The sequence below is a fragment of the Melospiza georgiana genome, chromosome 3 (assembly GCF_028018845.1).
Source record: "Melospiza georgiana isolate bMelGeo1 chromosome 3, bMelGeo1.pri, whole genome shotgun sequence".
In the NCBI taxonomy this organism is placed as follows: domain Eukaryota; kingdom Metazoa; phylum Chordata; class Aves; order Passeriformes; family Passerellidae; genus Melospiza; species Melospiza georgiana.
Window position 1 is genome coordinate 59,482,866 of NC_080432.1, and position 12,358 is coordinate 59,495,223.

At 35.8% G+C, this 12,358-nt stretch overlaps 1 protein-coding gene across 2 annotated transcripts in view; it reads left to right on the forward strand.

Moving 5' to 3' along the window:
- The window catches only part of FMN2 (formin 2), a 152,997-nt gene that overhangs the window by 107,289 nt on the left and 33,350 nt on the right, over window positions 1-12,358 (forward strand). For both annotated transcript variants that reach the window (XM_058020006.1, XM_058020007.1), the window contains one exon: window positions 11,595-11,646. In XM_058020006.1, coding sequence (XP_057875989.1) covers window positions 11,595-11,646 — 52 coding nt within the window. The remainder of the gene's footprint in view (window positions 1-11,594; window positions 11,647-12,358) is intronic.

Here is a 12,358-nt window from a genome sequence, read left to right on the forward strand (position 1 = left end):
TTTAACTGTGGTTAAGTTTGCAGTGAAAAGCAGTCTCTGGGTGCTGTCTTGGCTGTGCATCCTTGTCAGCTTGATAAAGCAGGAAACTTATGGCAGGAGGTAGCAGCCATCACTCCCTCAGAATAGCAAGTCTTTTTAGGGAAGTGGGAAGATTCAGTATGTTGAAATCACAGCTTTTTCACTGAGATTCTATAAATTGTAAAAATGCTGCAGGCTTCAAATCTGAGCAAATCATCCTACATCATATTAAGAAGCCAAGCCAATATAATTTGTTTTAGACTTAAAAAAAACCATTATGCCGTGGGAGAAGTACAAGCATTGTTTGCAGAAGTAAAAACAAAAATTTCTGATGTTTGGCTAGTTCATTTAAAAGCAATAAGAATTATTCCAGTGTGATTTTAAGTTTTGGACCACAGGGTAGCCATTCAGTCTTTGGTTCCTTCTGGTCTAAATTTGCAAAACTGCAGTTCTGCTATTGTAAGTGAATACAAGCACCAGGTTTTGTTCTGCTGGACCCAAGAATATAGACTCTTCTCCAGACATTAGTTCTAGTCACATCCTCATGATCTTACAGAATAAAGATGCTAAAATTATTCTGTTGGTTGAACTGTCTGTAACTACCTCCTTCTTTTGCCTAGAAGAGCATTCAGGAACCCGGTTTCCAAAGTGTTACTAAAGGAATGTATAAGTCACAGTGAGTTCTATTTATCGCTGTAGCTGCAACCAGATAGTTGGTCATGACTTGCTCTCTTAGGTCAAGTAGCAAAAGGCTGTGCATCATCAAATGATGGATTGTGAATGAGACTAAAGCATCAGACTGAATCTTGGATGTCTGGGTTAAGTTCCTGGCTCCAGAAATACTGTAGATGATTGCAAAATGAGTGCTGCTATGGTAATCTGAATTCTGGCCTTTTCTAACCCAGAATGATTGATTTTGCAGATTTCATTTTCTTTAAATATTGTGTTTATAATTTGATAAATATAAGGGAGAACATAGCAGTAGTTCATAATTTTTCTAAAAATAATTTGAGGAAAATATGGCTGAAGCATGATTAGGAAGATATATGAATAAATATGCTTTTGTTTTTCTTTAAAAAATTGCACGGAGCATTAAGAGGTTGGATATTAGTAATTTATGTGGAGACACTCACTTTAAATATTATTATGATTACCAAAATATCCTCATTAGTAATATCTAAAAAATACTTTTTTTTCCTTTGAGAATAAAATGTTGGAGGAATATGAAGGGCAAGCAACATAAACTCATTAGAACGTAAGATGCAGGAATTCAACTTAAGCAGTTTAATTTTATAAATGTTTGCATTTTTCTGTTAATATTCTTTTTGTTGAATTATTGAAGGAGCTTTTAAAACTTGCTCTTTTTGTCCTGAAAGTATTCTTGTAATCTCACACTGACATCTTAATGCTGATAAATAGTTTAACGTCAGCATGATATAAACTTGTTCCTACTTCAGATGTCAGCACCTCCATTGGTGTGCATTTTTACATAATAATCCTAATTCAGATTGTGTTGTATTTGCAACACTATACAGGCTTCACTGAATTAGCCTTTCCTCGCTTCAAAGTCCATGAAAGACCAAACTTTTAGACTGGGGTTGTCAGCTGTTTTATTCCTTTGGCACAGGATCTCATATAATCATTTTTGTAGGCATCACAGTGGTTTCAGACAGCACAGGTGTGGTAGAGTTAAAAAAGGTATTTTGTCATCACATGAGAACAGATCAATGTATGAGTATCAGAATAGCATGATACAAGTCATCCAACGCAAAAGACTATGAAAAAAAATGCCTTCTAAAAAAAATTGCTAAAAACTTTTTTGATACTTGGAGAAGGCTGAAAACTCACATTTTAAATCTCTTCTCCAGTAAAAATATAATCAAATAAGATTTTTTTATTTTTATTACATAGTTCCAGGGATGGAGAATGAAAAATAAGAGGATATTAAAGCTTAGGTCCTTCATGAGCCCTAATCACAATGGCATATGCTCTTCTGCACTGTGAAGTCCAGGCTCACAGATGAACAATTCTCTTGCTGGATCTTTACTGTACCTGAAGACATATATTTAGTCATAGGTATGCTTTCTGACTTCACATCTGTTTCCTGCCTAGTCCTGAATGAGACTTTTAGGCAGCATAGGATTTAATATCAGTAGCAGGGCACGTCATGTGAGGAGCTCAAAGCTGCACGCAAAATAACAATGTATTTTACTTGTGTGAATGAGACATGACAACATTACAGTGAGTATCTGCTAAACATACATAGCTAAGTATGATAGAGTGATTTGCTGGGGTTTTTTGGTTGTTGTTATGTTTCAGAGTTTTTTTAAATGTTGTATTTGGGTCCCAATTTTCTCTCCCTTAATTCAGCTGACAGGAGATGTCATCCTTCTAACGCTGACAAATTATAGAATGGTTTGGGTTGGAGGGGACCTTAAAAATCATCTAGTTCCAACCCCCTACCATGAACAGGGATATCTTCCACTAGACCAGATTGCGCAGAGCCCCATTCAACCCAGCCCTGAACACTTCCAGGGATGGGACATCCACAAACTCTATGGGCAGCCTGTTCCACTGTCTCACTGCCCTCACAGTGAAGAATGTATTCCTTGTATCTAATGTAAATGGACTGTCTTTCAGTCGGAAGCCATTTCTTCTTGTGCTATTGCTAAATGTCCCTGTAAAAGTTCCTCACCGACTCTCTTGTAAGCCCCCTTTAAGTACTGTATGGTGGTCCTAAAGCCTTGTTTTCTCCTGTCTTCATAGGAAAGGTGTTCCAGCCTTTTTATTGCTTTCTGTGTTCTTGCTCCAAAAGGTTGCTGCTTAGGTTGGGGACCCCAGAGCTGGACATAGCACCCCAAGTGAGGTCTCCCAAGAGCAAATAGAGGGAGAGAATCACCTCCCTTCACCTGCTGGCCACTCTGCTTTTGATGCAGCCTACAACATGGCTGGCTTCTGGGGCTGTGAGCATGCATTGCCAAGTCATGGTGAGCTTCTCATCGAGCAAATCCCCCAGGTCTTACTCCTCTTGTCTGGTCTCAAACCGTTCTCTGCCTAACCTGTGTTTGTACTCAGGATTGATCTGAGGTGCAGGATCTTGCACTTGGCCTTGTTGAACTTCATGAGGTTGACACAGGCCCACCTCTCAAGCCTGTTGTAGTCCCTCTGGATGGTATCCCTTCCTAACACCACAAAGCTTTTGAGTCTTTGGCAAACTTGCCGAGTGTGCCCTCAATCCCGCTGTCCATGTCGCTGACAAAGCTGTTAAAAAGTGCTGTTAAAAGTCCCAAAACCAATCTCTGAGTCCTTCCACTTGTCAGTGCTTTCTACTTGGACATTGAGCTGTTAACCACAAGTCTCTGAGTGTGAACATCAGCAGGTTTTTTATCCACCCAGTGTCCCATGTGTCAAGCCTATGTTTCTTCAATTTAGAGACAATGATGCCATGTGGGACAGTGTCAAATGCTTTGTATGATTCCAGGCAGGTGACATCAGTACTCTTCCCTTACCCACCAGCACTGGAACCCCGTCATAGAAAGCCACCAAATTTGTCAGGCAGTCTTTGCACTTTAATGAAGCTATACTGGCTGTCACCAATAACTTTCTAATCTTCCATTTGCCTTAGCAGAGTTTTCAGGATAATCTGCTCCATGACTTTGCCTGTCACTGACTTGAGACTGACTGGGCTGTAGTTCCTCAGGTCTTCCTTATTTCCTTTTTTAAAATGGAGGGTTGTGTTTCCACTTTTCCAGTCACTGGAAACTTCACTGGACAACCACAATTTCTCAAATATGATGGATAGTGTCTTAGCCATTTCTTCTGGCATGGATGAATCTCATCAGGTCCCATGAGCTTGTGTACCTTCAGGTTCCTTAGTCTCAAACCCAGTCTTCTTCATTCTCTCAGTCCTTGCCTTTGCTTTCTGCAACTTTAGCAATGTGGTTGGACCACTTGCTGATGAATACTGAATCAAAAGTAAAGCTCCTTTTATAGACTATTAAGTTTAATTTTTTTTTAACTTTTAAGGAAGTTCAAGTTTTTGCCCTTGCATATTCAATGAAGTTTTAAGTTGTGATTCTATAAATCTTGCTCACAATCTATGGAGCTAGCACATAATTTGTATTCCTGTTGTGCGAGGGTATAACATCATAAGGAAGTATAATGGGCTTGAATCAATGTAAATATTTATGTATTTATCTGATCATAGGTTTAAAAAATAATAACACCATTAGAAAAATATTCAGCATATTGGATGATCTATCCCAAGTTACATTCAAGAAATTGGGCTCTGAGTGTTTAAATTTAAATGTTCTATTTAACAGTTCTCTGACCTGTATGCATAAAAATCTCACAAAATGGGGGGGGGGGGGGGGGGAAATAGGTATTTTTTATGCTTACAACCTTTTATGAATTTGTCATAGGAAGTATGGAAGTATTTAAGACTCTTGATAAGATTTCCAGAAGAAATCCTGCTTTATACTCTTGTAAGGGTTTCTTAGACTGAGTTTACCTGATAATCAGCCATCCAAATGTAATTAGATATTTTTTTGGTGTAAATAGTCTCAAAACTATAGTAACACAGCTCTAATGAGTCATTGAAAAGGCTTTGTATCTGTTGGAAAAAAACCCCAAAAAACTGGCTCCACTTGAAAGTTACTGGAAAGCACATTCATAGCTAATTATAAACAAATACTAGTTAACACTTTAAATAAAAAGAGAGGAAAAGGCAAAAAGATTTAGGACATAGACAAGCAGATGAAAGGATTCTTGTTGCCTTCCATCTGAGATTACTCAGATGCATTCCTGTATTCAATTACCTGAGAAGATGTGATATTCCCTTAAGAGAGATCGGGAGATCAGAAGGGATGGCAGTTTCGTGCATCTCCTTACTCATAGCTCTTTGAAACTGGTTCAGCAGAAATAGCTTAAATTGCAGCAGGGATTGGGGCCAGACGGTGACTACAGACAGTAATCACTGGGTCAAGATCATACCACAAACCAACAACAAAAACTTTTGGTGGAACAAAAGCTCTGTCAGGGTGTTTGAAGGCAGTTTGAGTAGACTTGCAAGGTCTACTTGGAATACTTTCTGAATAGGCACCAACAGGTCAGCTTGTTGTGTGACTATGCTTATCTAGTACATTTATACATAGAGGGCATTGATAATTCTTATTATTTGCTAACTTTGAGTCTATTTTTTTTTCATCAAATCCCTTGCATACTTCAGATTCAATTCTCAGCTTGAGTTTTATGTCCTTTTTTTTCACAAAGCCACTAAGCACAAGCCCCTGTCATTATTTAAAAATTAATGATTGTCTAACTTTTCAGTCTTCCCCAAAACCCACTTCCTTTTTGATAGTGACCATCCAAAATGGCTTAATTCTTCCTAGTGCTACTCATGCCCAACCACACTAAATAAAATATGCAAAGAGAACAAACACCAACAAAATCCAAAAATTGAGTCAAAACAAATTCAAGTCTAAAAGGGAGTAGGGGTAGAGGGGGAGGGTAAGAAAGAAACTTTTCTCAAGAACTTTCTATTGATTCAGGGGTATTTGCTATTCTGCTTTGGTGTTTGAAGGTTTTTCAAAACAAAGTGTTGAATAGTATGCTAACTGCCAAAAACAAAAGTGTTATTTTGGTGTTTCCTGAGGGTGTTTGAAAGTATATGTACCACCAAGGAGAATAGGGGAATTTTCTGAGAAGCACTGACAGAGCTCTTGTAAACTTGGACCTTAGACCCTGATAATGACAGAGTAACTGCATGCTCTTGTTTGTGCTGGTAGTTCACTCAGAATTTTCTCTGTATCCATTTTCCTTCTGTCTTAGTCACATGCTTGAGATACCTACAGTATCTTCATGGCCTCTGTCAGGCACCTCAGGTCCTCAGGCCTTAGTGAAGCTGGGTCAGAAGTGACAGGTGAACTACCTGAAGTTCCATACACTTTTTAAGAAAAAAGGCAATTTACCCTCAATTTTGTTATTAGTTTAGTTTTGTTGGGACTTTTTGGAAATTGTGCCTCTGCCAGTGGAAATATTTGGTATATTTTCAAAGCCTCAGCTACTATTCACCCATCACCAGTGTGGAAGAAAATATATCCTCTTTAAAGATCCAGGTAAATCTCCAACAAGGGTTTGTACAAATATTAGTGATTGTTTTCTCTTTTATTTGTTTGGATTGTTTTCAGTAAAAAGGATTTCTATAAATTTTCCTGCTTTTTAATAATATGTATATAACATGGGAGCACAATAATCCTAGTCGAAAACAGTTGTATGTCTTGAGTTTCACTGAGTTGTAAGTCAAATATTTCTTTTTAGATTTTTTAATCCTGTGAAAGAGATGATATAGTGAAATATCACACTTTCAAACAAGAAATCACAACAATTAATAATAGAGACAACAGATGTTATTTTGCAATATCTGTTCACAGAAAAAATGGTCTGTACGTATAGAAAATAGATATATTCATGTTATTAGCTTTTTAAAAGTTAGATATCGTTCACGAGGTATAGTGTTTAAATTTGGAGGAGACTAGCAGAGAAAGTTTTTTGTACTGAAAATGAGAGGATACTTGGCAATTGTCTTCATCCACAGTGTGGCTTGATTTCTGCAGAGAACTTAGCATAACATCCACAATGATCCACTGAAGTTAGAAGGGACAATGTTGTGGTCAATCAATGGTTTATATCTTGCCTTTGAGCCCCTTTTAATTTAATTTAATTTAATCTTCTAGACTTCTTGAAAACAAAATACTATTTACAGAAAACCGAATTTTACAATTCTTCTGAAAACCAGCATTTTCTAAAATGCCTGTGTCTATTTCTCACATTCAGTTTGGCGAGATACATCCCATTTTCACAAATGTGTAGGTCACTTTAGTTACGTGCCTTTGTAGATGTTTATATGGAACATTTTCAGGACTGTAATCAAAAAAAGAATGGGAAGAGCAAATGCGCAAAACAATGACATGTATAATTCTGGAATGTGGGTATGTGCTGATAAGGACAGAATATTTGAGAATTCAGTTAATTAGACTTCATTTGTGAGATCTTGTTTGAAACCTCATTTTGAGCTGCATGAAATCAAGTTTTATGCCCCAATTATAAAACACCAAGCAGTAAATTTAAGCAAATTAAAAAAAAAAAGAAAATTATAGAATAGAAATTAGGACATCTGATGTGAGTAATTTTTGAAGAGATACATATGTCCTGTAGTTAAAAGAATTTATATAAGAGCCTTGGATATAGTACAGTCCTCACACTTGGTAAGCAATGACGTAGGGAGGAAGGAATGTACTTGAATTTTGACCAAATATATAAAGTGTTTAGGAAGTATAGACCTCACTCTAAAAGGAGACCAACTTTAAATAATCTGAAGGTATCTTAATGGAAAAAGCAGGCAAACAGTGGAATGTCATCCAACAAGAAGGCATTAAAGATGCTTTCAAACTAAAAAGGGAAAATATAACTAAACCAGTGCATGTTGTAAACCGTTGATAAGGTCACTTCACTCTGTTAGAGGTCACTTTGACTCTAAATTGCTGTGAGTTTTGAGATGGCCATGTTTTTCAATGTGACCTAAGGCCATTTTTCAGCTATATAACTTGGAGTAGATTTTTCAGAATATATATGTCTTCAGTATTGTGAAAGCTGCATGAAAAGTCCTACAACACATACAGTGTGTGACAGCCAACATATAAATCTGCTACTTTTGCTTACCGATGTGTTACACAAAATAGAGGGGTTAGAATTTCCTGGTATCATAGAGTTTTTAATAGATTTGGAACTGTTTATTTGGATGTACTTCAGCAATTAGTGTCAAGAATCAAGTTCTTAGCTGGGAGTGTTAGAAAATATGATGAGCCAATAAAATATCTGGGAAAAAAACTAACTCAAAAGCAGAAATTCCTACATCGAGGCAGTGTCTGCTATATTAGCTGATGGATTGGAAATATATATTAAAGCAGATATGGATACTGCATGTCTACAAGATTTCTTTATTGTTTTTCAAAGACAATCAAATAATATTTTTGAAATAATCTTATTTCTTGAAGATAGAGAATAATTATAGAAGCAGAAGAGAGTGCTTCTATAGAAGCAGAAGAGAAGTCAGCTGCCATGGTATCCCAGGATTTATCTAATTTTTCTGTGTTGGCAGTTGATGATCACTATGTTGTGATCACTGTGGACTGGGTATAGCTACTAATTTATTTTTTTTCATGTCACCTGTTATAGGTGTTGTCTTTGTAATGGGGAAGTCCACTTTTCTCCCCTGAATGTTCCTCCAAAGTGGGCAACTTTTAGCTGGTATTTGGCTCTTAATGGATATATGCCAAGAATGAAGAAGCCAAACCAGTGCCTTTCATGCACTCTTTTTATACCTGTGATGAATTGCTTTGGAGGACGAAGTGATAATATAGATGCATGATAATGAGTGAAATGATGAAGTATAATGCATTCTGGGGCAAATCAACTGGATCCATCATAACTAAATTTTTCCTGCGCCTAGTCAAAGAGGAAAACATAATTTGAAGTAGTTTACCAATGGGGTGATTATTACTGAGCAAAGTACATATAACCACTGATATCAGGTGCTAATATTCCCAATGTACAGGTTATAACAATCTCCAGCTGCTTCAACATCTAATAGTTATTCCATTGTATCCGGGTATCCAGGATAGGAAAAATTCTGTTGTTTTGATAACAGGAGGTTTTCTTCCCTTGCCAATTAAATTTCACTGCAAATCTTCAGCTAGCCATTTTCCACAGCTCTTGGATGTTAACTGTGTCTAGTGCAAAAGCAGTCATCTGATTATTTTCTTTGGACAGGGACAGATCTGAGTGCAAATACCGTATTTTCTCTTTCACTGGTGCCACCTGTTGACTTGTGGAAGAAGAATTGTTTTCGTAGTAACTTTTTCTGTCTAGAAAAATGATAATGCAAAAGGGTTGCAAATTTTCACCTATGTAATATCTTTTTGGTAAAATGAGGAAGGATTAAAAATATTGCATTTGGAACAACTACAAAGAAATTCTTTAGAGAAAATTCTTTATTGCATGCATCTCTGCCATTCAAGGTTTCTACAGTTTCTTTTCATTGTGTAATACTAATTCTCTATTAATTTGTCGAAAGTATAGATACCAGAAATAACTTGGTTTTGCTTTGCTTTGTTTTGTTTTTCTTCTTCTCTGGACCACAATAACTTTTTTTTTCTTTAATTGAAAGGAAACTTGTGCCCAAATGAGGGTATTCTGACATGCTTTGATAAGCTTAGGATAATATGATTACACTCTTTTGAGAAATAAATTGTGGAATTTTTGCTCCATTACTGGTGGGTAAAAAATTATTTGTAAACCGGTACAGAATATTTGAAATAAAGAAGAAAGTACCTAAAACAAGGCAACTCTATTGATATTCCATCCCATCAGTCTTGAAAATTATAAAAATACTTATATCCTTAAAATACAACATATGCACCAGTATACAAGACTGTTGTAGGATGGAATATGGTAGCCTCTATTTCTAAGCATTGTTTAAGTGAAAGAAGTCCAAATTGCACTTTTCAGTAACAGAATTATTTGAGAGTTGCATCCACAGATACTTAGTGATTGTGTTAATGCAGAATGAGGTATTTGATCTGGTTTCATCCAGAGAGTTTGTGCAGTTTTTCTTTTGAACTATAAGTTTTTACTGGTCATACTTTGATTTTCAGGATTAAAGTATGGAAAAAAAAGAAAAGTATTAATGAAATTCTGTAAAAGCTGCCACATTTCACCTGGTTTCTTATCCAAAGCGATGCAAGGCTTTCAAGAAAAGCTCTTGAGTCAGCCCAAATTCACTCAGCTTTGGGCTCAACTTCACTCAGAAGGGTTGTGAGCCCTCACAAACCTTCTGAAGAATCTGGGCCAAGATTCAATTTGGTATTGAAACCTGTAATCATTCAGGATTCACGTGCTCTTCAATTTCCTTGAGAACATTTACCCATCTCTCCCTCAGGTTTTCTGTGGTTTGCTGGGATTTTTTTTTCACTTTCAGGATAACAATGGTGGAGCCCAAGACATCAAGTAATGATTACCAAATCCAGTGTTTCCCACTCCAAATATCTGGGCACTAGTCAGCAGTGCTACTGCTCAGGAGACTACATTGCTACTAATAAAAAGCATTTGCAGCACTAGACAAAGCTCATTGTTGTGACTGGGGAAAGTAAAAGGCAATTCCGTTTGTATTTCCTTGCTACAGATTTCACATGCCTATTTCAGTGTATGTTTGTAAATTACTGTTGATTGAAACATTTTAACTGAAAAACAGTGATTATCTTTGTATCTTAATTATGCCATTGCTTTGCTTTTTTCCAAAAAATTTGAAATTTTCAAAGAAAGTGTATCTATGATGCAGAAAAATAAATTTAATGAGTTAATATTGTAGAGCTATGTCTTGAAAGTGGAATAAAAAATAGCTGAAACGTTCCTTCTTTTTCAGATTTCTATATGAATGTTATAGCACTGACATTTGTTACCAGGACAGCTCAGAGCCTTTTCATTTTTCAAAACTTTCTGACTCTTGGGAATACTATAGTTCTCCTTGCAAGTTAACAGTCCAGAAGTCTAGCAGACTGAACAAAGAGCCAAGTACCAAATTAAAAGAGCTTTCTGTTTAAGCATGCAGGGACTTTAAATGAGACTTAAGTTGTATTACCTGAATGACTGCATAAATATAAATTTCACCTAAGCTCATGCTCAGAGCAGATGGACAATTGCTTTGCACATTGGTAATGCCTAAGTTAACATGCACATTCTTATAGATTTTTTGTTAAGCATTCTTTCAGTCATCTAAATTTAGTGAAATGTGGGCAAAAAAAAAAAGAGAACCTGTGGCAAATGGAGAATATTTTCACCATTGTGTGGGAAGGACAGTTTCTTGCTGTATTATTAATGCAATTAAATATTAATTATATATAAAATGATACAAGTAAAATATTAATTTCATTCACATGATCACTAAATGCTAATATCCTTCATGTAAAAGTAATCATGTTTTCAATACAGGCTGGCTACAGCTGTAGTACTTCACTAATGGATGTGTGTGCAGGGAGAGGAAAGAGTTTTCATTTGTAATTTCCACACAACTTGTACAAAAGCTGTAAGGCTGAATCCTTCCTGCTCTTTGCTCAGCTTTTCCTCCTCTTGGTAGACAAGTTCCCGTATTATTTGAGTTTTTGGAATCATTATTTAAGATCTGGTTTTAAGTCAATTTCATTATTTGGTTGTTGCTTAGAATACTGGGAAATTTTTTTTTTTTCCTTTTCAAGGCTTTGAGTTTTGGATTGCTTTCTTTTTGCAGTGGTGGTTTTGGATTCCTTTTTAATAGGGTTATCAAAATTTGTGTCGTTTTGTTTGTGTGGTTGTTTGTTGAATGGGGGGGTTGATTGGTTGGTTTTTTCCTCAGAATTGATGTACATGAGTATATCCTCAGGTGGTTTCTATATATTTTACACATGACATATGTAAAATTAAAATTATCCTGAAACATCTCTATCTTTCACTTTGTTGCTAATTATTTGATTGTATTTTTACAGCCAAAATAGACCAAGAAAATGAAGAGAAGTCACTCACAGAAGCACATAAAAGGTAAGAAGGAGTAATGTCATAAGACCTTTCTTTGAAAAATATGGTATTTTTAGCAGTTGATGTATTAGTAGCCAGTATTACTGTGTTTTTGAGTGATATAGAAATGCATTTAGAAAGAAAAGTGATATTTAGTTATTGTGAATTTTAATTTGCAAATGAAGAAAGTTTGGAACAATTTAAATGAATATTGTACATTACTCCTGTCTTTCAGAAAATGCATTAACCTTATGTAAAAATAAATTCAGAGTATACCATCTGGACTGAGAAAACACTGTTCATACTACACCAGTATCATGGTGATTTGAGAGGTATTTCGCATTCCCCAAACAAGTATTATTAGGTCCCATTTCTTGTACTTATAAAATATCCATTTTATTTAAAAAAACAACTTTTTTTAATAAACAAATTAAATGTAAAATTAAATGTGACTTCCATTGTAGAATTGCTAATAGATCTTCAAATACTGTTTTTTGTGGCAGAAAGCAAAATACCTCATTAAATTTAATTCTGTGCAGTTGAGACAGTTTTCAAAACTGAACCTCACTCCATTGCACAACATGTGGTTTGTTCTGATATTTTTGGAGACTTCTCTAGCAGCAGTGTTTAAATGGGAAAGATTTTTATCAGTCCCAGAAAGAGATCAAAATATGGTGCACAGCATTTATAGCCCAAATGTAGGGAAACTCGCAGTCTGTATTTGTTTTTCTTTCAC